This window comes from Mobula hypostoma, chromosome 16 (genome assembly GCF_963921235.1).
Source record: "Mobula hypostoma chromosome 16, sMobHyp1.1, whole genome shotgun sequence".
NCBI lineage: Eukaryota > Metazoa > Chordata > Chondrichthyes > Myliobatiformes > Myliobatidae > Mobula > Mobula hypostoma.
In genome coordinates this window covers 34,228,795-34,253,027 of record NC_086112.1, presented here as the reverse complement: position 1 = coordinate 34,253,027, position 24,233 = coordinate 34,228,795, and the positions used below count along the sequence as shown (strand labels likewise).

The 24,233-nt window shown below is 38.4% G+C and overlaps 1 protein-coding gene across 1 annotated transcript in view; it reads left to right on the top strand.

The window, feature by feature from the left end:
* aldh7a1 (aldehyde dehydrogenase 7 family, member A1) overlaps nucleotides 1–24,233 on the top strand; it is a 46,787-nt gene that overhangs the window by 9,413 nt on the left and 13,141 nt on the right. The window contains exons 4-10 of the mRNA XM_063068734.1: nucleotides 1,812–1,892; nucleotides 7,390–7,513; nucleotides 11,321–11,453; nucleotides 17,003–17,047; nucleotides 17,988–18,065; nucleotides 20,703–20,800; nucleotides 20,921–20,962. Of these exons, the coding sequence (XP_062924804.1) occupies nucleotides 1,812–1,892; nucleotides 7,390–7,513; nucleotides 11,321–11,453; nucleotides 17,003–17,047; nucleotides 17,988–18,065; nucleotides 20,703–20,800; nucleotides 20,921–20,962 (601 nt within the window). The remainder of the gene's footprint in view (nucleotides 1–1,811; nucleotides 1,893–7,389; nucleotides 7,514–11,320; nucleotides 11,454–17,002; nucleotides 17,048–17,987; nucleotides 18,066–20,702; nucleotides 20,801–20,920; nucleotides 20,963–24,233) is intronic.

Sequence of the window (24,233 nt, the reverse complement as noted above, 5' to 3'; positions counted from 1 at the left end):
TTGCACAATAGTTGCACTTTGAACTTGCCCTTTTACTTCTGAAATTAAGGTGTAAATCCAATGTTAATGTAAAGGAAATTGGCTGCAGTGTCACTGGATTTTGAAAAGGGAATGAATAATTTAATACTTTGCCACAGAAATTTTGTCTCTGAATTGGGGGTTATACATTACTACAGAAAATTGGCTAAAGGACAGAAGGTGGGAAGCAGGAGTAAATCGAGCTACTTTGGCTGGATGATGGTGGGTTGCAGTGATGATCATAGATGAACATTCAGCTGGTTATGTTTTTGAGTGCCATCGAGTTGCTGTCGACTCATGGTGACCCTGTGGATATTGTGGTGGCCCTTAGAGTTTTCCTGGCAAGATACAGAAGTAGATTGCCAGGCCTTTCTTCTGCGCAGACACTGCTGCTGCCTAGTTTGGGACCTGGTCAGATTCAAACTCGGGAACATCCGCCTCGAAGTCCAGTGCTGATGCCACTACTTTACCGACCGGCCCAGCTGTATTAAATGGAATAAAAAAACTAAGTGCAAGGTATCCCAGATTGTTAACAATATAAATAGGAAAAGTAAGCTGCAAGGAGGTTTGATAAACCTGCAAAGAAATATGGATAGGTTAAAGAGAAGAGAAAAATTCATAGGTCAAGTATAATGTGGAAGAGACTGAGGTTAGGACCCTCAGTCATAAGAACAGAAGCAGTGTATTTTTTTTAATAACATCCTTGTAAGTTTTGATCTGCAGAGCAATTTAATTCACAAAGTTAGCCTGCAGGCAAAATGAACAATTCAGAAGGTGAATTGTATGTTGACATTTCTTTTAATGAAGTAGATGTAGAGGCGAAACAACATGATGTAATACTTGTGCGGAATTTTAGTGAGATTACATTTGAGGACTTTATCCAATTTTAGTTGCAACACCTGAAGGAAAAGTCTGCTAGCCATGGCAGCAAAGCATGGTAGATACATAAATTATTTTGCATTGAATGTGTTCCTAGGGGAGCACGAATGTTCAGTTGTTGGGTAGGCCATGCGTGAGATATGGATGGATAGATTTTGGGAAATTAAGTGAATTGAAGGACATGTGGATTAGGTAGGAATGGATTGGTGAATTTGACCTCTACAAGATGCAGCAAAGAAAACAAAAGATTTAAAATGGATTGTTGACATTACGATCTTCAGGTTAACATACGACCTAGGATAAATGCAAGTTAGTGTTTCCTAGCTGAAGGTGTTACAGATACCTTTACAAGAAATACGCACTTTTGCCACTTTCAGAGAACCCATTTTAGAAATCTAATTATTACTGAACCAGCATGGTGAGGTGAAATGGCTACAGAGAAATGCAACCTCGGGGGTGGTGGGAGGGAGACAGAGCAGAGCTCTAAAACTATGTTTGCTGCCAATTTTGCTTTTACAGTTTTGTTCCGACAGAAATCAACCTTTTTCCCCCACGTATAAATTTTGAATTAATATATTTTTAGTAAATCACCAATAAAACAAAATCCAAGAAAAAAAAATAGCCTGAATTTGTTTGGTTTGGTCCAAACAAATATGTAATGAACACAATCAAACACTTTGCATAAGTATATTATTTTTAATACCAGGCACAATTACACTTCCAGTAACTTTGAGTACAGAATCTGTCTTTATAAATGCAACAAATTATGGCATGTAGTTAGTCTTTTTAACTGCTATTTTGTTTCAATGTCTTATAATTGTTTCAAATTAAAATCATTCAGTGCCAATCAGTTAACATTTGAAATACAGGCCTAAGAGAATGAAACAGAGTTTATGTTTTTGTATCTTGTTCAGATTCCAGCACCAAAACGAGGAGAGATCGTGAGACAAATCGGTGATGCTCTGAGAAAGAAGCTTAAAGTGCTGGGTAACCTGGTGAGTGTCATTTAGTAGAAATTTTTATATTTTCCTTTTAGGAAAAGTATAATTTGTAAATTTGTAATTCATCATTTCAAGTAATTAACGTTTTTAGTAGCCTTGTATCATTCAGCTTTATCATTTTGCATAAAAGGTCAGCTAGGACAAGCAAGAAAAGTGTGTAAAAACTTAGAGCTCTTTTTGAAAAATCTTAGCTTTCAGTCACAAAAGCTTTTACAAAGTGTTTTGTGTGGAGAGAGGCATTTTGGGGTCGATGATCTTGTTGCCATTTTTTTGTATGGGGTTGGATTTGCTGTTGCTCTTTGAACTGGCTTCCATGTTTCATGGCTATCTGGAGAAGAGAAATTTCAGAGATGTATACAGCATACATACTTTGATAATAAATGAACCTTTGAGCCTTTGAACCTTCGAGTATCTGGCAGTGGTAAAGCAGGCCAGTCAATAGAATTTTCCTAAATTCCTTGCATCTTGTGTTGGGTACGTGGCCAAGTGGTTAAGGCGTTCATCTAGTGATCTGAAGGTCGCTAGTTCAAGTCTCAGCTGTGGCAGTATGTTTGTGTCCTTGAGCTAGGCACTTAACCACACATCACTCTAGTGTCTGCGAGAGTGGCGCCCCACACAGGCTTCCAATCTGCACCTTGTAAGGCATGAAAATGCCCGACGCAGGCCTCTCATGGTCGGAGTCAACGTTCCCTCCCTCCCTCCCTTGCATCTTAATTTTACCTTTTAATCAATGAATTATCACTGGGAGAAAAAAAAACCCTTTTATAAAGGAGAGGGAAGCAAATACAACATATAAAAATATTAGATTACGCTTTCATTCTTTATTTATTGTGTTCACTCAAGGTTGAATTTCCAAGGAAGCAAATGTTTGAGCAATTAAGGACTTTTTTAAAAACTTGTTTTTCCAGTCTTCCAGCATCCACAGTTTTCTTTTGATTTTTACTTAACTTTCCCAACAGTAAGCTGAGGTGAGAAAGCTCAGGGAATGAAATCTAGAACTCCAAACATACATGAAGTGATCTGAATTTTATTGGTTATCAACTGTCTTTTTTTTTTCTTTTCTTTTTAAATCTTTTTATTAAATAAGTATACAAAAAGGTAAGCCATATAGACACTAATACACGGTTAGACTATAATAAAATTACAGAAGATATTAATACAAAAAAAATACTACAAACAATGTAATTTAAACATAATATACCAAGGTAACATAATAGTATACTAATTTTATATATATATATATATCAATAGAGAAAAGGAAACCCCCCCCAAAAAAAACCCACCGTGCAACTAACTAAAAGCAAAGCAAAGCAATGGGCTAACTTGAAACCAAACAGAGTTAAACTTAAAATCACGTCCTCAATCCCGACCTCCATTAAAAACAGTAAAAAAAAACAAGGGTATATATTACATTAAATGAAAATATTGAATAAAAAATCTCCAAGTCTGTTCAAATTTAAATGAGGAGTCATAAAGATTGCTTTTAATTTTCTCCAGATTCAAGCATAATATCGTCTGAGGAAACCAAAAAAAGGTAGTTGGAGCATTAAGCTCTTTCCAATGTTGTAAGATACATCTTTTCGCCATTAAAGTGAGAAATGCAATCATTCTATGGGCTGAAGGGGAAAGATTACTGGAAATTTTAGGTAGTCCAAAGATAGCAGTAATAGGGTGATGAGAGATATCTATATTCAATACCTTGGAGATAATATTAAAAATGTCTCTCCAAAAAGTTTCCAAAGTAGGGCAAGACCAAAACATATGAGTTAAAGAGGCTATCTGTCCCGGACATCTATCACAAAAAGGATTAATATGAGAATAAAAGCGCACTAACTTATCTTTGGACATATGTGCTCTATGAACAACTTTAAATTGAATTAGGGAATGTTTAGCACAGATAGAGGAAGTATTGACTAATTGTAAAATCTGCCCCCAGTCATCCACGGAAATGGTAAACCCCAATTCCTGTTCCCAATCTACCCTAATCTTATCAAATGGTGCTTTCCTAAGTTTCATAATAATATTATAAATCATAGCTGATGCACCTTTCTGACATGGATTAAGGTTGATTATAGTATCTAAAATGTATGTAGGAGGAAGCATTGGAAAGGAAGAAAGTATAGTACTTAGGAAATTTCTAACTTGTAGATATCTAAAAAAATGTATTCTTGATAAGTTATATTTATTAGATAATTGTTCAAAAGACATAAGGGAACCATCTAAAAATAAATCCAAAAACCGTGAAATACCCTTAGTCTTCCAAGTTTGAAAAGCACGATCCGTAAAAGAGGGAGGAAAAAATATGTTACCTAAAATAGGAATCGCTAATCCAAATTGATTAAGATCAAAAAATTTTCTGAATTGAAACCAAATACGCAAGGTATATTTAACTATCGGGTTAGACACCTGTTTAAGGCGTTTCAAATCAAAAGGAAGAGAGGAACCTAAAATAGAGCCAAGTGTAAAACCCTGAACAGATTGTAATTCCAATACTACCCATTTAGGAATGGATAGTATATCCTGGTCCAGTAACCAGAATTTCATATGTCGAATATTAATTGCCCAATAATAAAATCTAAAGTTAGGTAATGCTAAGCCTCCATCTCTCTTAGCTTTCTGTAAATGTATAACTGCCTTTTTAAGTATGCCAAATGTTTGTCAGCCATTTCTGCTTGTAGTTTTGTATTTTCAAAATGAGGATAAAACTAATTTTTGGGGCCAGTGAAAGTAACTATACCTCTTATTAAGCAAATATAGATCGACATGTACAAGGTACTGTTTAACAACAAAATGAAAGCTTGTGCTCGTATTTTTCTTAACCTTAACATTTTGTTATAAATTACGAATGCTACACTTTTATGTGTTTAATGCTGAATCCAAAAGCTGAACAGTAACAAGTAAAAAATTGGAATTTCTGGAATGGGTTTACCAATATTTACATTTGAAGAAGAGGTTTTAAACAAAAGACACAAATTTAAGCATGTCTGTCTTTTAGTATTGTAGAATGCTAATGAGTTACTAGTTAAAATTTCCATTGAGGATATCTTGTCAGAATATAGAAGCAACATCATCCTCTGCAGTGGCATAAATAACTGTTCATATAAGTTTGTCAGTGTTTTCCTTGATGTCATAGAAAAAAGGAGGATCCTTAGAAATTCCTGTTGCTTTATTAAAGATGAATTTAATTTCTTTTCCTGCACAAGTTGCATCAACCTTCAATAGATAAACTGTTGAGGTAAATAGCTACTCCTCTTGTGTTAAAGATTAATTATGGTGACAACAAACTTACCTAAGTGGAGATAAGATCTCCATGTAACAATTTCATTGTAACAAATACTAGTAATTTTGCTCCACATTTATTTAATTAACTGGATTTAATTGCGAGATTTGTACACTTAACTTTTGGACCTTTAGTTCATCTCGGTGGATTATTGAGGTAACAAAAACTGCGATTTCTTCTAAATTACAGAAAGGCAGTGTTAGTGAAATGATGAATACAAGGTTGGAAGCGCAGGTTAGCATCATGTTGGCTGCTGAGACTGTATATAAAATTGTTTAATCCGAGATGGAGCTGGGGGTGGGGGGGGGGAGAAATGAAATGAATTATTATGATGAAGTTATGATAGGAAATAGATCATTTTCAAAGTAATAAGTGGTTGATGTACCAATTCAGACTTTTGAGTGAAATAATATTCTTATGTAGTTGCTTAGTTAGGGTTGAGACTACAAAAACTCATTATAGACATTGCAGATCTTTAGAATTTGTATCGTAGAGGAAAAAAATGTTCAGTTCCTGGGGTGTGCCATCTATATCATCTAAGTACAGATTATAATCAAGAACTTAATTTGTATAGAATCCAATAAAGAGTTGTTGCTCTTGGTGAACGAATGCTCACTTTAATTAGTATAAGGAGCACAGAGAACAAGTAAAAGACTGCAGAAGCTGGAAAGCTGAAATAGAAACAGAAAATGCAGAGAATATACCATATACCAGAAGGTGAAAAGAAAGAAGTAGTTAATGTTTAGCTCAGTGATTTGTAGGTTTGATCTGATGTTACTTTGTTCTCCCACCGCTGACCATGCATCTGCTTGTATCTATGATTTTCTTTCACTTGTGATAGCATAAGTGTACCACGTGAGATGTAAAGGGAGTTGTACATTTTCTTTGTTTACCTTGGTTTGCTGATAAAATGCACATGTCAAAAGTAGGTTTGATGAATCTGAGTGAGTGCAAATTTGTATTAGAAAGGGAAGATTTTGAAGAAAATTGGGAGTGTTTCTTTCAATGCTGCATAATTCTTTAAAACAGAGCCAATATCTTTTAGTTTTTTGTTAAAGTTCTAAGTTCAAAGTTCTTAGTTCAAAATAAATTTGTTATCAGCGTACGTACTGTATATGTTACCAAATACCACTGAGATTCATTTTCTTGCGGGCATTCTCAGATAAAAAGAAACACAATAGGATCAGTGAAAAACTACGCATAACCAAAAATGGACGACCATTGTGCAAAATACAACAAATAGTGCACCTACAATAGGAAAAACAAAATAATAATAAATAAGATGGAGAACATGAGTTGTAGAGTCCTTGAAAGTGAGACCATAGCTTGTGGAATCAGTTCAGTGTTGGGCGAGTGAAGTTGTACACTCTGGTTTGGGGTCAGGTGGTTGAGGAGTAATAACTGTTCCTGAACCCGGTGGTGTGGGACATAAGGTTCATGTGCCTCCTTCCTGATGGCAGCAGCAAGAAGAGAGTATTGGCTGGGTGATGGGCATCCTTGATGATGGATGCTGCTTTCCTGCTCCTTGTAGATGTGCCCAGTGGTGGGGAGGTCTTTACCTGTGCTGGATTGCACTGCATCAACTACTTTTTGTAGGCTTCTACATTCAAGGGCATTGGTGCTTCCGTACCAGGCTGTGACGCAACCAGTCACTATACTCTCCATCGTACATCTGTAGAAATTTGTCAAAGTTTTACAATACATGCTGAATCTTTGCAAACCTTTAAAAAACTAGAGGCACTTCCTTCTAATGGCACTTGCATACTAGACCCTGGACAGATCCTCTGAAATGATAATGCCAAGGAATTTAAAGTTTCTGACTGTTCATCTGCTTTATGCGAACTAGCTATCACATTTTCTTTATTAAAGCAATGACTGCATTTCAGAAAGTACGTTGACTGTAAAGCATTTTGGATTCTGCCTTCTTTTAGGACATGTTGGAATTGCACATTTCTAACTGAAATACAGTTTGTGTGAAAATTGGAAAGGAAAATTGGCTTTGCAGTAGTTTACAAGACCTATTTTAAGGCATTAATTGAAGTATCTATGGAGGCTGATTTGTAACATTGTAAGGGAATTGCTTTACTTTTATTAATGTATTGCTGCATAACATCCAGATTGGATGTCTCAACATTCATGACTGAGAGCTTAATATAGCAGCCACAAATAATTGAATTTCCTTCTAATTTTTTCTTCTGTCGACTTCTTTAGCTTTCGTTGGAGATGGGGAAAATTTCCGTTGAAGGCGTAGGAGAAGTTCAGGAATATATAGATATTTGTGACTATGCAGTTGGTCTATCACGAATGTTTGGAGGACCTGTATTACCATCTGAACGTAAGTGAGTCCATATGTTTGAATGAATTCATGTTGTTGTGAATGCCCATTGTATTGCTCTGTTGTTTTCCATCTGCTAAATGCTGTTGAACAGAAGCTGCAGTTAAGATGTAAAAATGGAATAAATCCTAAATAAATTATCCAGATTTGGGTAATGCCAGTTTCACCACCGATGCCAGGAATCTTCTGTCTGACAAGAGTCTAGTTTCTTACAAGGGAATATTTTTCACTTTGCAGTGACCATCAGGTTATTGTGAACAATATTATCCAGTAATTGTTTAAAGGTATTAAATATTTAAAAGCAAGCATCCAACTTGGTTTATAAGCAACAAGTTGCAAAATTATTTTTGCTTCTATCTTGCTGTGTGTTACATGATCATTGGCAATTGTCAGCTGCAAAATATTTCCAATTAGATGAATTAATTCTATATTAATTAAAATTTTGGTATATTATTGAAAATTGTAACAATTTATAATTGTTTTAATAAACACCCTAATGTTAATAGGATAAATAATCCTTTCAACTGTACAAATTTATCCATACTAATGCCATCACAGACATTAAATTTAGAAACTATTTATAGTTTTAATGTTTGGGGATGTAGGCATCACTACCCATCTCTAATTGACTTCGAAAGGAAATACTGAGCTGCTGCCTTGATATACGGCAGTAATCATGGTGAAGAAACTTACTGTACTATAATAAAAAAAACAGAAAATGCTGACAACATTCAGCGTGTCAGGCAGTGTTGTGGGGTGATAAGGTAGTATAGTGATTAGCACAACACTTTTACAGTACAGGCGACTTGGGTTCAATTCATGCCGCTGTTTGAGTAGTTTGTACTTTCTCCCCATGGCCGCATGGGTTCCTTCCACAGTCCAGAGATGTACCTGTTGGTAGGTTAATTGGTCATTGTAACTTGTCCCGTGACTGGGCTAGGATTAAATCGAGGGCCGGATGAGCCTTCTCCGAGCTGTATCTCAATAAATAATTAGAAATAGAAACAGTTAACATTTCATTTGAAGAGCCTTCAGTAGAACCAGAAGAGATTGAAAATGAGTTACTTTTAAGTTGAAGAAAATGTGGGGGTATGGGCCATGAGGATAAGTCGTTGAGATCATCGAAATGTTAATGGTGCAGTTAAGTGAGAAGGGAAAAAATTGGGTAGTATCTCTGACATGAAGGTAGTTAGAGAGTGAAAATCAAACAAAAGCATGTGAAATGCAGGAATATAGGACATCCTGGCATGACATGCTGTGAAAGGAGAAAAAGTGACCTGATTTTATAGAGTCTGACTTGCATCAAAAGCTCATTTATGATACCAAAAGTAAGCTAATGAAGCTATAGAATCTGGAAGGCCACAACATGCTCACACAGAAGATATATTATTCCTCAAGTTTATATATAGAGACTCATTATAACAGTTCAGAAGACCACAGAGATCAGAATGGGTGTGGGATTAAAAAGTGGAGTTCCAATCCCCCATCTTGATAACCTGATTTGTGTTTGAATGTAGAATATAGAACAGTACAGCACAAAATCATTCCTTCAGCTCACAATGTGGTGCTAAACAATTGAACCAATGAGTGGTAGTTAATTGAATTCCTCTTGCCTGTGCATTGACCATATCCTTCCTTTCTTTGCATATTCATGTGACTATCTGAGAGTCTCTTAAACATTCCAATGCTATCTGCCTCTACCATCACCCCTGGCACTGCATTCCAGGCCACCGCTGCTCTCTGTGTAAAATCAAAAACTTGCCTCGCACATTCTCTTTGCTCACCTCAGTACTAGACATTTCAATCCTGGGAAAAAGGTACCAGTTGCTTTCTCTATATATGCCTTGCAAAATTTTTTAAACCTCTAATAAATCTCTCAGCCTTTACTGCTCTGGAAAAATAGACCCAGCGGTCCAAACTCTCCACATAGTACAGGTGAGTATGTGGTAAACATGCTCTGTGCCCTTTCCAAAGTCTGCACATCCTTCCTATGATGAATTGACCAGAATTGAGTGCAATACCCTGTACGTGGAGTAATCAGAGCTTTATAAAACTCAAATGCAACTCCCTGGCTCTTGAACTTAATGCCTTGAGTAATGAAGGCAAGTATGCCTTATACCACCTTTTCCATCCTATCAACCTGTACAGCCACTTTAAGGGAACCATGTATACTTGTCTGGATTAAACTTCACCTGTCACTTCTGTGCCAAAGTTGGCAGGCAGTTCATTTACATCCTTCTGTAACCTTCGGCAATCCTCTTTATAATCCACAAAACTGGCAATCATTGTGTCATCTGCAAACATGCCCATCCTATCACAGTTTCATCCAAAGTATACATATATGACAAACCATAGAGGTCCCAGTAGAGATCCTTACAGAACACTAATCACAGACCTTCTCACTTTGTTCATTGTAGAGAGAGTGTTTACCGAAGGCCGTGCATTAGAATGGACATGCAAGTGAATTGCTGTTTCACTAGAATAGATTGGGACACGGGATTATAGGAAGTGAAAAAGCAAAAGGTGGGTATGACATCTCCTACAGTATAATTGCATGCTGCCTTAAGAAAGTCAGTAGCTGCTGGAGGTGGAAGAGCGCACTAGGGAGTCAGCTTTCAGAATGCTGAGAGGGGAGATGAAGATTTATTTATTTTATTTAACAATGCAGAGCAGAATTGGCCACGCAGCCCCAGCAATCTTGATTGAACCCCAGCCTAATCACGGGACAATTTACAATGACCAGTTAACCTACCCGGTCTGTGTTTGGACTGCACAAGGAAACTGGAGCATCTGGGGGGAAAACCCATGTGCTGTGCTGGGAGGACGTACAGACTCCTCGCATGTGACAGTGGAATTGAGCTCCAAACTCTGACGCCCCGAGCTGTGATAACATTACACTAACCACTACGCTACCGTGGCGCCCTAATGATGCGGTTGAATATTGTTGAAGCTGTCAGAAATTGTGAACCCAGAGATGGCTGAGATGTAAGGTGTGGACTGTCAGAACACTATCCTTCTTCCATTTAGAAGGAGGGTCGAGCGTTTTGTCAACCAGGCATTTCTGTGGAAAGTCTCAATGGATCAAGTAAAATGGAGATTAAGAAACTAAAAGAATAGTTTGAAGTTCTTGCAAGAGGTAGAGTTGTAGGAAGTTTATGGCCTGTCCATTCACTTATCCTGTGCCTTAATTAAATGACTGTTTAACTGTGATTTAATTCTTCATGGACAACCTGTTTTAACCTATTCTTAAACAAGTAGTCTTCAACTTGGGGTTTGTATTATAGAACTAGTAAGTTAAAAGGAAGGTAAATTCAAGGTGCAGTAAATTAGAATAATTGAAGTAGAATATGTTCTCAGACCAGGAGTAGAATTTCTGTGTGGTTTCTCCCATCCACTGACCAGGACTTCAGTGGACTTGCCCCTGCCACAACCACCACCACCGCTCCTCCAAATTATGTCATATCTGGAAAATTTCAATGAAATTGTACTTCTGTAGGCTTCTGTTTACCCAGCAACCCACCTATTTAATCCTAACCTAATTGCAGGGCAATTTATAATCAATTAACCTATTAACCAGTAAGTCTTTGGAATGTGGGAGGAAACTTGTGTGTTCACTGGAAAGACGTTCAAAGGGACAGCAGTGGATTTGAACTCTGAACTCTGACACCCCAAGACGTAATAGTGTCGTGGTAACTGCTGTGCTACCGCGGTGCCTCCAAATCACTGAATCAGAATCGATCATCACCTGTCTCCACTCATAATGGGGAATATTTTATTGATTTTTTTTTTCCATTAAATCTTTTCAAGGTCCCGGACATGCCCTCATTGAAAAATGGAATCCACTTGGTCTAGTTGGAATCATCACTGCGTTTAACTTCCCAGTGGCTGTTTATGGCTGGAATAACGCTATTGCACTCATCTGTGGAAACTGTTGCTTATGGTAAGTTATGTTGACAGTGATGCAGCTTGAGCTGCATTCATTGTGCTTCTTGATTGTGTTACGTAGTTTATGAACATTCAAGAGAATGGGGTCATCTAGGAAAATTCTTGACTTTTCCGAGAGATGGGCTTATTGGCTGATTACGTTCCTCTCCCTCTCTCCACTTTTTCAGGCTAAAAATGTTCTGTGGAGTGCAGTGTCTTAATAAAATGGACTCCATGTTAATGCCTGGTCTACTGATCAGATAGGGTGAGATAAGATTTGGTAAAGCCTTCTATAGGTTTCCCCTGCCATCCGAAGTTAGAGCATTCCTATGAAACGGTTCGTAAGCTGGAATGTCATAAAGTGAAGAAGCAATTACCATTTATTTATATGGGGGAAAAATTGTGAGCGTTCGCAGACCCAAAAAATAACCTACCAAATCATGCCAAATAACACATAAAACCTAAAATAACAGTAACATATAGTAAAAGCAGGAATGATATGATAAATATACAGCCTATATAAAGTAGAAATACTTTTCTACAATCATTGCCGCACTGTCCACTGTAGCGAAAATCTCACGCAAGTGCTCTCGGCAGAAACACTCTCTCCAGTAACCTTTAAACTATGAAGCTGCCAAATCATACCAAATAACACATAAAAATGCACAGCCGATATAAAGTAGAAATAATGTATGTACAGTGTAGTATCACTTACCGGAATTGGGAAGACAGTGCCAAGCACACTGATGGTGTGTTAGGTTGAGTCGTCGGAGGTTGGGGCGGTGCAGTTGTCCCCACCCTCCAGGCTGTGGACCGATACCGATCCGCGAAGCATGCAGCGGTGGCTGGGATGCGCCCAGCACATCTTTAAGAAAAAGCCGAAATAAACAAGCTAATTAATTACGTGCCGGGCAGCACCTAATTAATTTTAGCTTGTTTATTTCGGCTTTTTTCTTAAAGATATGCTGGGCGCGTCCCGGCCACCACTGCACTGCTGCATTTTTCGTGGATGGGTATTGGTCGGCAGCTTGGAGGTTGGGGTGGTGGAACAGTGGGGTGTCATCTCATCGTCGTCTGTTTCCATCAGGGCAGGCAGGTCATCATCTTCTATGTCTGCCTGCCTCAGTGTCAAAGGTCGAGGTTCGTCGTCTGCTGTGGCTGATGTGGAAGGCTTGAAAAACGACTATGCTTGATTGCTTAGCCTAGTGCATTTTTCTATCATACAGTTCTTTGTAAGCACTCAAACCGTGCTGTAAATATGCCCTAAACCTACGTACCCTTTCAAAATTAATGTCGTACTTTATCATTGCAGTGAAAATTTCACGCAGTTGCTTCATGTTCAGTTCCTGGACGACTTCACTTTCGGTCTGTTAGCTACTGCATTGGGTTTCGATTGTTATCCTTTCCTCTTCCAATTGTGTCAGCTCTTCATCTATCAGTTCTTGGTCATGGGATGCCAAAACCTCTTCAACATCATCTTTGTCAACTTCCACAAGCCAGACTCAGTTTGTCCTTACTTCGTTCACCATGATCAAAACGCTTAATTATGTCTAGTTTTACGCTAAGTGTAACACCCTTACGAGCTCTTTTAGGCTTTTCCGATACCTTAGAACTCATCTTGCTAACGGATGCTCAAAATAAATCGAGATAAAGCACAGATGCTCACAGGCACGTGTTTAAGCAATGCCGGCTAGAATGCTGGGGGAGGAGCTTGGCTGCTGGGGACGTGGGCTGCCTTTTTCGTTACAGTGAAAACACCTTCTGTTAGCGAAAACTGGTAACTAATGTAGGTCTTTCGTAAAGCGAACGTTCGAAAAGCGATGGGCACCTGTATATTCTTCTGCAGAACGGAATTGGAAGTACTTGATGGGTACTGAAGGGGTGAGACTGAAGCCTTGACAATACTTTGGAAGGATTGGGGAAAATGCTTTCTTTAGTACAGTATACCTCATTTAAAAAGTGTTCTTGAAATCTATTTCATATGCAATATCTTGTCTTGTAAGACAATTATGCAATGGTATTATTTATTAACAATACAATGTTAATAAGGTATTGCTCGATTTTTAGCAAAACAAAAGGGAAAAGGGGTTCCAGGGTAAATTGGGCTGTAATTTTTTTGTAATTTGGGGCTCTGTAATAAAAGATGTGATCTGATGTGCATTTTTAAAATCCTTCTTGGTTTGTTTTCTCTTTGTTGTTAGACATTTATATAATTTTATAACGTAGTGGCTTACTGCATTGCTTGAGAGGAGAATTAAGATTGAGTTCTGTTGATGTTTGACTGGAATTGCACTTGAACAATTTCATAATTATTTTCTGATACTAACTTACAAATAACTATTTATTCTCAGATCTGACAACAGATAATTACTACTTGGCTCTAATTGTAATGGCCAATGTTTTGTTAGCCTTAAGTGACCAACCTTACAATATTCAGTTATTAACTTGAATCTCTCAATTTGCAGTCACTGTAGCTGTGATTATGCACTTTTATCAATGTGGATATCTTGTCATATTTTGAGTTCTCCATTTAAGCTATGGACAATCTCAGCATTTTTTTCACCTGCTCCTGTTTGCACCATTTTGCAATTAAAATGTTCAGCTTTTGTCTTATTCCTATCTCTTTCCTTGCAGTATGATGAAATGTCTTCCTTGTCCTAGCACTACAGCTCGACCTGTTCACTCTTTTAACTCCAACTGTATTTTAATCCTGCTAACAGTGACACAACAATGCGAATAAAATACTGAGAAACAAAATAAATTTTATACAGCTAGTTTACAGGTTTTGGTGCAAAATCAGGTCTGGGCACAAAATTAGCTTGGTATTGTTATTCTTTGAAAGAGTGAGTGCTCACTTGAGGGCCTGAATAACGTTTTTTTACACGACCATTTTCTAATAGTGGGTGTATACTGGAAACATTTCAAATGTATAGAACTGTCAAAAGGGTACAAATTCATTCAACAAAATCTGTGTTCAGTTTCTTCTGGGAGTTAAAATTTTGCGTGTGTTGAGTTGTGCAACACAGATGAAACAAAATAAGTTGGAGATTTGTAGTGTCGATCTGCAATTAAGGTTGAGCAGAAAACTCCTGACACTAAATCAGCCATTTCCTGATTTTGAAATTGATTAGCTTTGTAAAGAGAAAGCTACTCAGTTGTGTACATTTGCCCTAAGAAGAGTACCAAGTGTTGGAAGACATTTAGAAAATACATTAGAAAGGCAAAGGGAGATCACAAAATATCCCAAGTGCTGGATTAAGATAATTCAGAAGATGGTTTATAAGAACATTGAGGGCAGAAGAATAATCAGGAGTAGAGTCCATTGGGACAACCTGTGTGTGGATCCAGAGGTATAGGTGAGGTTCAAAATGAATACTTCATTGGTATTCACAAAGAAAACACACTATAGATGGAGGTTTTGATGAAGGGGAAGGTAAATTCTAGTGCAAATCTCCATAAGTAAAGAGGAGGTACTCCATGTCATTGAGGGTTTAAAACTGGATACATACCAGGGCTGGATGAGAATTATCCCAGGCTAAGATGGGAGATGAGGGAAGAGCCTGTTGAGGCTCCATCAGATTTGTTTAGATCTTTGCTAACCACTAGTGAGGTACTAGGAAAACTGAAGGACAGCAAATATGGCCCCTCTTTTCGAGAGGCATCTGTTTATTATAGATTTGTGAGCCTGGCAATAGTAGCAGAGAATCTATTGGATGGGGGGGGGGGGGAACCTGAACAACAGGATTAATGATCACTGGGAAGGGCAGGAACTAATGGGAGGTGACAAACATGATCTAGTCAAGGATCGATTCTGCCTGACCAATCTGACTGGATTCTTTTGAAAAGGTGGTGAAGGATATTGAAAGAGTCCCTGCAATAGAGATGGTTTCAGTCAGGCCTTTGATAATTTCTGCGTGGGGAAGCTGGTTCAACATGTTAGGGATTATTAGATGCAGGGCATGTTGGTAAAGTGAAATGGAGGGTTGTGTGAGAGAGAAGGGTTAGATTGATCTTGGAGTAGGTTAAAAGGTCGGCACAACCTTGTGGGCCGAAGAACCTGTGCTGTGCTGTGCTGTCCTGTGGATCTAAAGTTGGTTTGTCAGTAAACAGGACGATGGAGACGGTTGCTTTTATTGTGGATGCCCGTGACTTATGATGTTCCTCAGAGGCTAAGTGCTCAGACCCTTGCTGTCTGCATTATACATTAATTAATTGGATATGGATTTAGAAGGCATGATCAACATACTTGCTGGTGGAGTTGTTAATCATGCAGAAGGTAATCTCGGATAACAGAGTGAAAATCAATGTGCTGATAAAATAGCCTGCAAAATGCCAGATGCACTTTAATCTTGATAAATGTGAGGTGATGCGCCTTCAGAGTACCAGTGAGGCTACGATATACACAATGGTTCTACGGAGCATTGAGAACCTGTGGACCCCGACGTATGTCCATGTATCCTTCAAGGTGACAGCATAGCTAAATGCCACAGTTATTCAAGTTATATTGGATATTGTCTTCATTAGTCCTGGCTTTCAATACGAGAGCAGGGAGGTTATGCTGACACGTAATAAAAATTTAGTCAGACCTCAGCTGGAGTACTGCTTGCAGTTCTGGTAGGAAACATTAAATACCATTGGAGAGATCGCAGAGGAAATGCACCAGGATGTTGCTTAGAGCAGAGTGTTTCATTTATGAGGAGAAACTACGCCTACTTTCCCTGAAATGAAGGAGGCATAGATTAAGGATAAGGGATAAGAGATTTAGAGTGGATCATAGACATAGGAGCAGAATTGGGTCATTCAGCCCATCAAGTCTCCTCTGCAATTCCATCATGGGTGATATATTATCCCTCTCAACTTCATTCTCCTGCCTTCTCCCCATAACCGCTGATGCTCTGACTAATCAAGAACCTATCAACTTCTGCTTTTTATATATCCAGTGACTTGGCCTCCACAGCTGCCTGTGGTATTGAATTCCACAGATTCAAAATGTATTCCTCCTTGTTTGTCTTCTGAAGGGATGTTCTTCTATTCTGAGGCTGTGCCCTCTGGTCCTAGACTTTTCCACTGTAAGAAACATCCTCTCCACATCCACTCTATCTAGGTCTTTAAATATTCAATAGGTTTCAGTGAGATCCCCCCTCATTGTTCTAAACTGTAGCAACTACAGGCCCAGAGCCATCAAACACTCCTCATCCCAGTGATGTAATAAACAAATTTCCTCCCTTAATCACAAACAACAGGAATTCTGCAGATGCTGGAAATTCAAGCAACACACATCAAAGTTGCTGGTGAACGCAGCAGGCCAGGCAGCATCTATAGGAAGAGGCGCAGTCGACGTTTCAGGCCGAGACCCTTCGTCAGGACTAACTTCGTTAGTCCTGACGAAGGGTCTCGGCCTGAAACGTCGACTGCGCCTCTTCCTATAGATGCTGCCTGGCCTGCTGCGTTCACCAGCAACTTTGATGTGTGTTCCTCCCTTAATCATGTTTTTTTCCCCCCAATGGCTATTTATTGACAGTATAAGTGCATTAAGAATTTCTATACATTTGTTTTATGTTGTAGGAAAGGAGCTCCGACCACACCACTCACTAGTGTAGCTGTAACAAAGTAAGTATTTTATACAGACGTTGTTTTGCTCTTCTTCATATAGTATAAGTTCTGTGTTCTAAAATAGTTTAATGTATAATATGATCTTCATATCTTCATGCATATTTTATTCTTTGATAAAATTAAATATAAACAACACAGGAAGCATTCAGTGGGTCTGATCTGTAACTTCTCACCTTTTTAAACAAAACTGTTTTAAACATATTGATCAGTTGTGTCCGAAGGTCTAACTTATTGAGGTTTAAATATTAAGCTTAAACTATGTTTTCGGGTTAGTTTTAATGAAGTTTTGTGTATCACTGAATTCCCATTTTTAAAGTCCAAACTCTGTCCTCGGCTCCGTCAGCATCTTGCAGTTAGCAGTTTTCTGATCCAAAGTTACATGAACTTGATTGAATTTTCTAAGATTAATTTTTTAAATCAAATGTCTTTCTATTTTGTCATTACAGTGAACTGTGAGTTCCTTCAGTGGCTTGTTTCTATCAATTTTGCAAAGCTTCAGAAAGAAAATCACATCTTAAGGCAACTAAAATAATCTTTTTGTGAACTTAATATATTACACGGTCCCATGCCAGCTCCCAACAGAACAATCACCTGCCTTCCATTGCCCTGTTATTTCCCTGTAGCCCTAAGACTAGTTCTGTCACTTGCCCATCAATTCCCCTTTAATTCTTTTGCCACTCACTTGCAAAAGGGGTGAGTTGCAGTAGCAGCTTAACTTGCTGCCATGTTTTAGAGCTGTGGGAGGGAGCTGGAGCATCCAGGGGAATTCCTCACTTGGAGAACATACAAACTGCACAAACACAGTGCTTGACATTGGGATCATACCTGTACTGCTAGAACAATGAGGCAGCAACACTGCATTCTTTAATTATTTTACACTACTTCATATTAAAATTAGACTTCATTTACAAGATGCTGTTTCTTATTTTTTTAATAGAATTATTGCGCAAGTTTTAGAAGATAATAAATTACCTGGAGCTATTTGTTCCCTAACCTGTGGCGGTGCTGACATTGGGTAAGTGAAGTGTGAATATTAACTTTATGCCAACTCTGAAGTTCATTCTCTTTAAGGGTATTGGGTTGTTTTCTATGTGAATAGTATTCGACACGGCAGAGTAAAAGTACCTAAAGAAAATAGTATTCTTAAATACATCTCTTGATCTCTCATGGATACCCTGGATGTTTGTAGCTGCAGGGTGCAAATGATCATCTTGCTTCAAACTTAAGTTACCTTGGTGTCAGCGGGCAAGTAGATGCATATTTGTTAAGTTAGAAAAGGCTGCCCGCTCCTCCATTGAGAAATGCCTTTAAAGTGGCTGGCTGTTTACCCAAGGTAGGAAAGGACATTAAAGTCCTGACATGGATAGTTAGATATGAAGTAGGACAGGAGTGAGAAGGAGTAAAGGTAACCAACAGAAATCAGATAGGGGAAGGGTAACAACTGGGATTGATTTGAGGGGTAAATTTTCCAAAACACTTGATTTGACAAAGTTTCTTAAAATAATAATATGGGTAATAAAAATAAATTAATCAAAATATGCAATTATTGATTGTAAAATACAAACATTACTGTGGATTCAGTTAATTGGAACACATCGGAACCAGTACGTTTTGGCCCAAATAAGCAACTGCCTCAATTAGCCAGTTTCTTGGAAATAGTTTAAAAAGGTTTAAAAAAAAGATGAGCTAAGTAACAAATTATGTATTTAAATGAAATACAGAAAAAATTTAGAACACTACCAATACTAATGCTACTATAAAACTGTGCTATTAGTTCCTCATACTTATCGATGGAGGAATTAATCTGCGTCACGCTCTTTTGACCATAAATTAACAAAATCAGCGCACTCACCAAATGCAAATAATGGGCTGCCTTCAACAACTGCGTCTTCCTGAACTTAATTTTCATTGTAATGTTCAAGATGGTTGTCGACATTGTCAAATTTTTCATAGTTTGTAACTTGCTGAAGTAGTGAAATTGTTTCATTTTTGCTCACGGCTGTTTCTGGCATCTCCAAGCCTGAATGCTTGAAACCATGGTGAGCAAAACAGTTCTGAATTGCCTTACTGCTTATTTCTCACCAACTATCAGTGACAAAAATCACTGCTTTTTGAACACAAACGCATGCAACTGATGCTCGTTAAAAACTGATTGCTGGAAGCATGGTGTTGTGTCTAATGCCATGCAAGTAAACGCTAGTTAAAAATCGTTCGGCAACAGTGTCCTGCCCTAATGTCCCAGGTAAATGAAGGGAACCTGGCTATTTTCTCAATTAGTTTTTGTTCTTTAAGGGTTGTCCCAAATAAGCCTCAGTGAATTGATGGCCCAATTAACCAGAATCTATTGTATTGTGGGGGGGAAATGCTACAATCCAAAGGAAAATCTGTGCAGTATGTGTCATGGAGGCATTCCCATTTCAATGGAAATCCACAATGTCATAGTTACTGCCTATATTGATATATTGTCAAACTTCCTATTCTATTAACCAAACTGCATAGATTTCTTAAGTCATTTCTGGTCAAAAGTGATTCATTTGATCCCATATCTCCTCTCTTCCTGTCTCCAGCTGGAATCAAAATCTAATTTGCTTTTTATTTTAAGTAGTTTATTTGGCATCATTCCCCAATCCCCCTCCAACATTATTCCCTGCTCCAAAGTTGAATAGGTTCATAACCTACTCCTTCCTATTAAGTTGTATTTTTGCTTTTTTTTCCTCACTGTCTTCCCCGCAGCCTCTCTCCAGATCTTGTCGCCATCCACATCCCACAAAAGCAGTGCTTCCTAATTTAAATCAGTCACGATTTCCTGTATGCAGTGCTACATGGCAGTGTACATTTGAAAAACAGCTATGTTATAGACAAGAGAGAACCAGTGTTCACAATATGTGTTTATGTACTGTATCAATATATCCCAAAGCACTACAGAGGGGGGGGGTTTTCAACAAAATTTGACATACAACATTAATAGAGGATATTAGTACATCGGATTGTAACCCTGATCCAGGACCTTTATGAGATACAATTAAAGCATATTGATGGGTCGAGAGGTTTCTGGAGGGAATACTTGATGAGTATAATTGGCAGTAGTGTACAGTAGTTAAATTCACATATGATTGCTTAAGAGACTATAATTGGTTGAGGGTGGATATATCAGTGGTGTGCTTCACTGTTTATGGAAACTTAGCAAGATGGAAAAGGATAAAGACTCTAAGACCCAGTATTGCTTAATCTGGAGTCATTGTTGGTCTTGTTCAGGCATGGACAAAATTATGATCTCAGTACTATCCCTGGAAATATAAGAGAATTAAAGCAGACAATATGGTGCTGGAGAAGGCAGTGGTGATTAAAGAGAAGGATGGGTAAACTATTATAAAGGGCATTTTGGATGGCCTTGTGACATTATAAGTTGATTTGGTACTGTAAATGGAATCTGAAATGACTTTGCAAGGGTGTTTTGGGTACGATTGGCACTGCTCTGGGAAGTGACAAAGTTCCAGGGATTTTGAGAGCAAAGGCAGATTGGAGATTGGGAGAGAGTTATTCATTGGATTAATTAACCTTGCCAGGTGCCAACTGGGTAAACTTTTCATGAATTCATAACTGAGTATTCTGGAAGGTGATTGACTTTCTAAATTTCTCTTATTACTTTCAGTACTGCAATGAGTAAAGATGAGCGAATAGACCTCCTGTCTTTTACTGGAAGCACAAATGTTGGAAAACAAGTATCCTTAGTAGTTCAAGAACGATTTGGTAAGAGATTATGACAGCAGCCCTAGGGAAGTCTGTGTTTTTTTTAATTGAAGCTGGTAATTTTGGTTTATGATTTAACAGTTTTGTGAAAAAATAATTGTTTTATTCTTTCCCTTTTAGGGCGTAAGCTTCTGGAGCTTGGGGGCAATAATGCTATCATTGGTAAAGTATTGAAGTATTTGGTGGATTGTAATATTTTAGTCCAAAGCCATAAAGTCATGTTGGAAATTCTGGTTAATTGGGCCAGTTGCTTATTTGGGACAACTCTTAAAGAGCAAAAACAGATCTAGAAAATAGCTGGGATTCCCTTTGTTTATTTGCGACATGGTGCTGCTTAATTGGGACAGGAGAATGTTGCAGAGCAATTTCCCGGATTAATTTAGCTAGGCTTGTGTCCCTTGGAACACTGGATGCATTCCTCTGTAACTATTAAAAACTAATACACAGTTTTATAGTACTATAGTAGTATTGCTAATGTTATAATTTGTTCTGCATGTAATTTAAATCGTTATTCAGCTGAATGGTAGTTTGTCTCTTTATACCTTTTTATTTATTTCCATGAAACTTCAGCTAATTGGGCAGCTGCTTAATTGGGCCAAAATGTACTAGGCCTGCTGTGTCCCATTAACTGGAATCCACCGTATTTTTTTTATTTCCAGTTCCTCCATTTGAGCTCAATACTTATCAGTGTTTGCTGGACCATTGGCAGACTGTCAAAAGAAAAGATTAATTGTGAATCCATAATGCACTGAGAATGAAACCATCATTAAAGAAGGGGTGAATGAAGAGACATTGCCTGGGTTGGAATGTTTCAGTTGTGAGGAGAGACTGGATAGATTGCATTTGTTTCCCTCGGAAGAGCAGAGGCTAAGTGCAGAAACCAGGTGTATAAAATTGTGAGAGGCATATACGGTGTATGTGCCTGGTAAGGCAATTTTCGTTGATACAGTGACTGCAATCTGGAACACACTGCCTGAGAAGGTGCCTGCAAGGAGATGGCTTCACGAGATTTAAGAAGCATCAAGATGAGGTACTTGAATTGCCAGGGCAAAGTAGGTGATGGTTAAATTGCTGGTAAATGGAATTAGTATAGATAGGGACTTGATGGATGGCCTGGACGTGAGGCTGAAGTGCCTGTGTCTGTTCTATGTGACTCTCAAAGGTGGAATTAATGTTAGTTACTGTATCATCAGATAGTCCTTCAAAGACTCTGTTAACAAGGATCATGTGCTCACTGAAGGTTCATTGCCAGGTTGGCCTTTTAGGTTGCTTGTTAACTTTTTTGGACTTTAATCTAACTTACAAGTAGTTAACTATAGCTTTGGAAAACGGTACTTGTGATGCTTTTGTCTGCCTACCAAACATTTTTACTACAGCTGTGGGAGAAATGGAAGGGTGACTCTGGGCCCACGATGGGGGAGTAAAAGGGAGCAGTGGCAGGGACAAGAGGGAAGAGACGAAGTGTGGTTGTGCAGAAAGTCAGACTCTCCGTGAGTCTTCATTGGGAACAATTGACCTGAAGTGTCTCCGCTCACGGCTATTTGGCATGTAACTCTCTAACTTGAACCCACAACCAGGTGTGTTCAGCAGCACCTTTGCCCCTAACCTTAATGCCCTGCACACCTTCCAGTTTGTACCAGGTAACTCAAGCGACTTAGAGTCATGGTCATAGAGTGCTACAGTACAGAAACAGGCCCTTCAGCCCACCTAGTCCATGCTGACCTGCTCTGCCTATTCCATCCATTAGCACCCACAATATTCTTCTTTTGCACTGTTTATTTTTATTGCAACACAGCAATGTTCTGGTACCTTGCACTGTACTGTTACCAACTAATTTCGTGACATGTTGGTGAGAATAAATCGGATTCTTCAAACCCCCCTCATCCACGTACTTATCCAAACTTCTCTTAAATGTTGCAATTGAACCCACATCTACCACTTTCACCGGCAGCTCGTTCCACACTTGCACTACCCTCTGAGTGAAGAAGCTTCCCTTCAGATTCCCTTTAAGTATTTTACCTTGCACCCTAAAACTATGACTTCTAGTTCTAGTCTCAGCCAACCTGAGGGTGAAAAGGCCTCAATTACTGTAATTAAATGTAGAATTGTTTAATATGTATGTACAGTTTTATTTAATTGGCTTGCGTACCAGCAATTTGGAAAAAATTATGTCTCTATCTGCCACACAGTTCAAAGATTATCTGCGGGTTGGGCGAGCCCCTACATTGTATTTAAATGTCTAATGTCATGTTGGAAAGGTAGTTATCTAACTGTCAGGGTTGCCATCGTTTGTTCAGTTTATTAGAGCAAAGTTGTGTGTGCTCTCCCAGGTGGATGTAAAACATCTCACGGTACTCCTTTTAATGGGAGCAGGAGAATTATCTCTCAGGTTATAATCAATAAGTACTCCTTAACCAAGACTATCATTACCTTGATCATTCTTAACCCTTTTAAAGCAAATTGGCTGTAGGATTTCCCTACATGAAAGTAGTATTATCATTTAAGAATGCGCTAACTGTGCATCTGTGGCACGGCACAGGAGTATAGCAGCTAGTGCATTGCTTTACAATGCCAGTGACCCAGGTTCAATTCTGTCACTGTCTCCAAGGAGTTTCTACGTTCTCCTCGTGACTGTGTTTGAGTTTTCTCCAGGTGCTCTGGTTTTCTCCCACACTCCAAAGATGTGAAGTTGGTTAATTGGTCACAGGGTCTAATTGGGTGGTGTGGGCTCGTTGATCCGGAAGGGCCTGTCACTGTACTGCATCTCTCTAAATAAATAACTAACTTGAGTAACATCGAGGGCAACTTCTTCATACCGAAGGTTGTGCATATAAGGAACAAGCTACTAGAGGAATCGATTGAAGCTGTTACAGTAACAAACAAGTAAAAGACAGGTGTGTGGATAGGAAAGGTTTAGATGGAATATAGGCTAAACAGAGGCAAATGGGACTGGCTTTGTCGGCATGAGCCAGTGGGCCAAAGGGCTTGTTTCTGTGCAGCATTAATCTGACTTTAGGACTCTAATACTTGATCATCATGTAGATTATTTTGAGATGCATAATACCTTAAGGTATTAGGAATTCTATACAACTTTGTTTCCACTGCTGCTCTATCTCTTGGTGGTGTAAAAGGAATTCTGATTTTTGGAGATGGAAGCATTTCAAGGAGCCTGTGTGCCACCTTCTGGTCAAAATAACAAATTGCAAGACTTCCAAATTGAAATTTGAGTTGAAGCTTTGTCAATTTGTTCTGTTTTGGAAATGCTGATAAGAATAATTCAATAAATTCTATATCTCCCACTTTGTTGGAAATGAATGCAATTTAGTACATTTGCAATAGTCTTTACGATATTTTATTTCTCTCAGAATGTGAACAGCATACAAAGTGTGGATCTATTAGATATTGTGCAAGCTTTTATAAATAGAAGCATTAC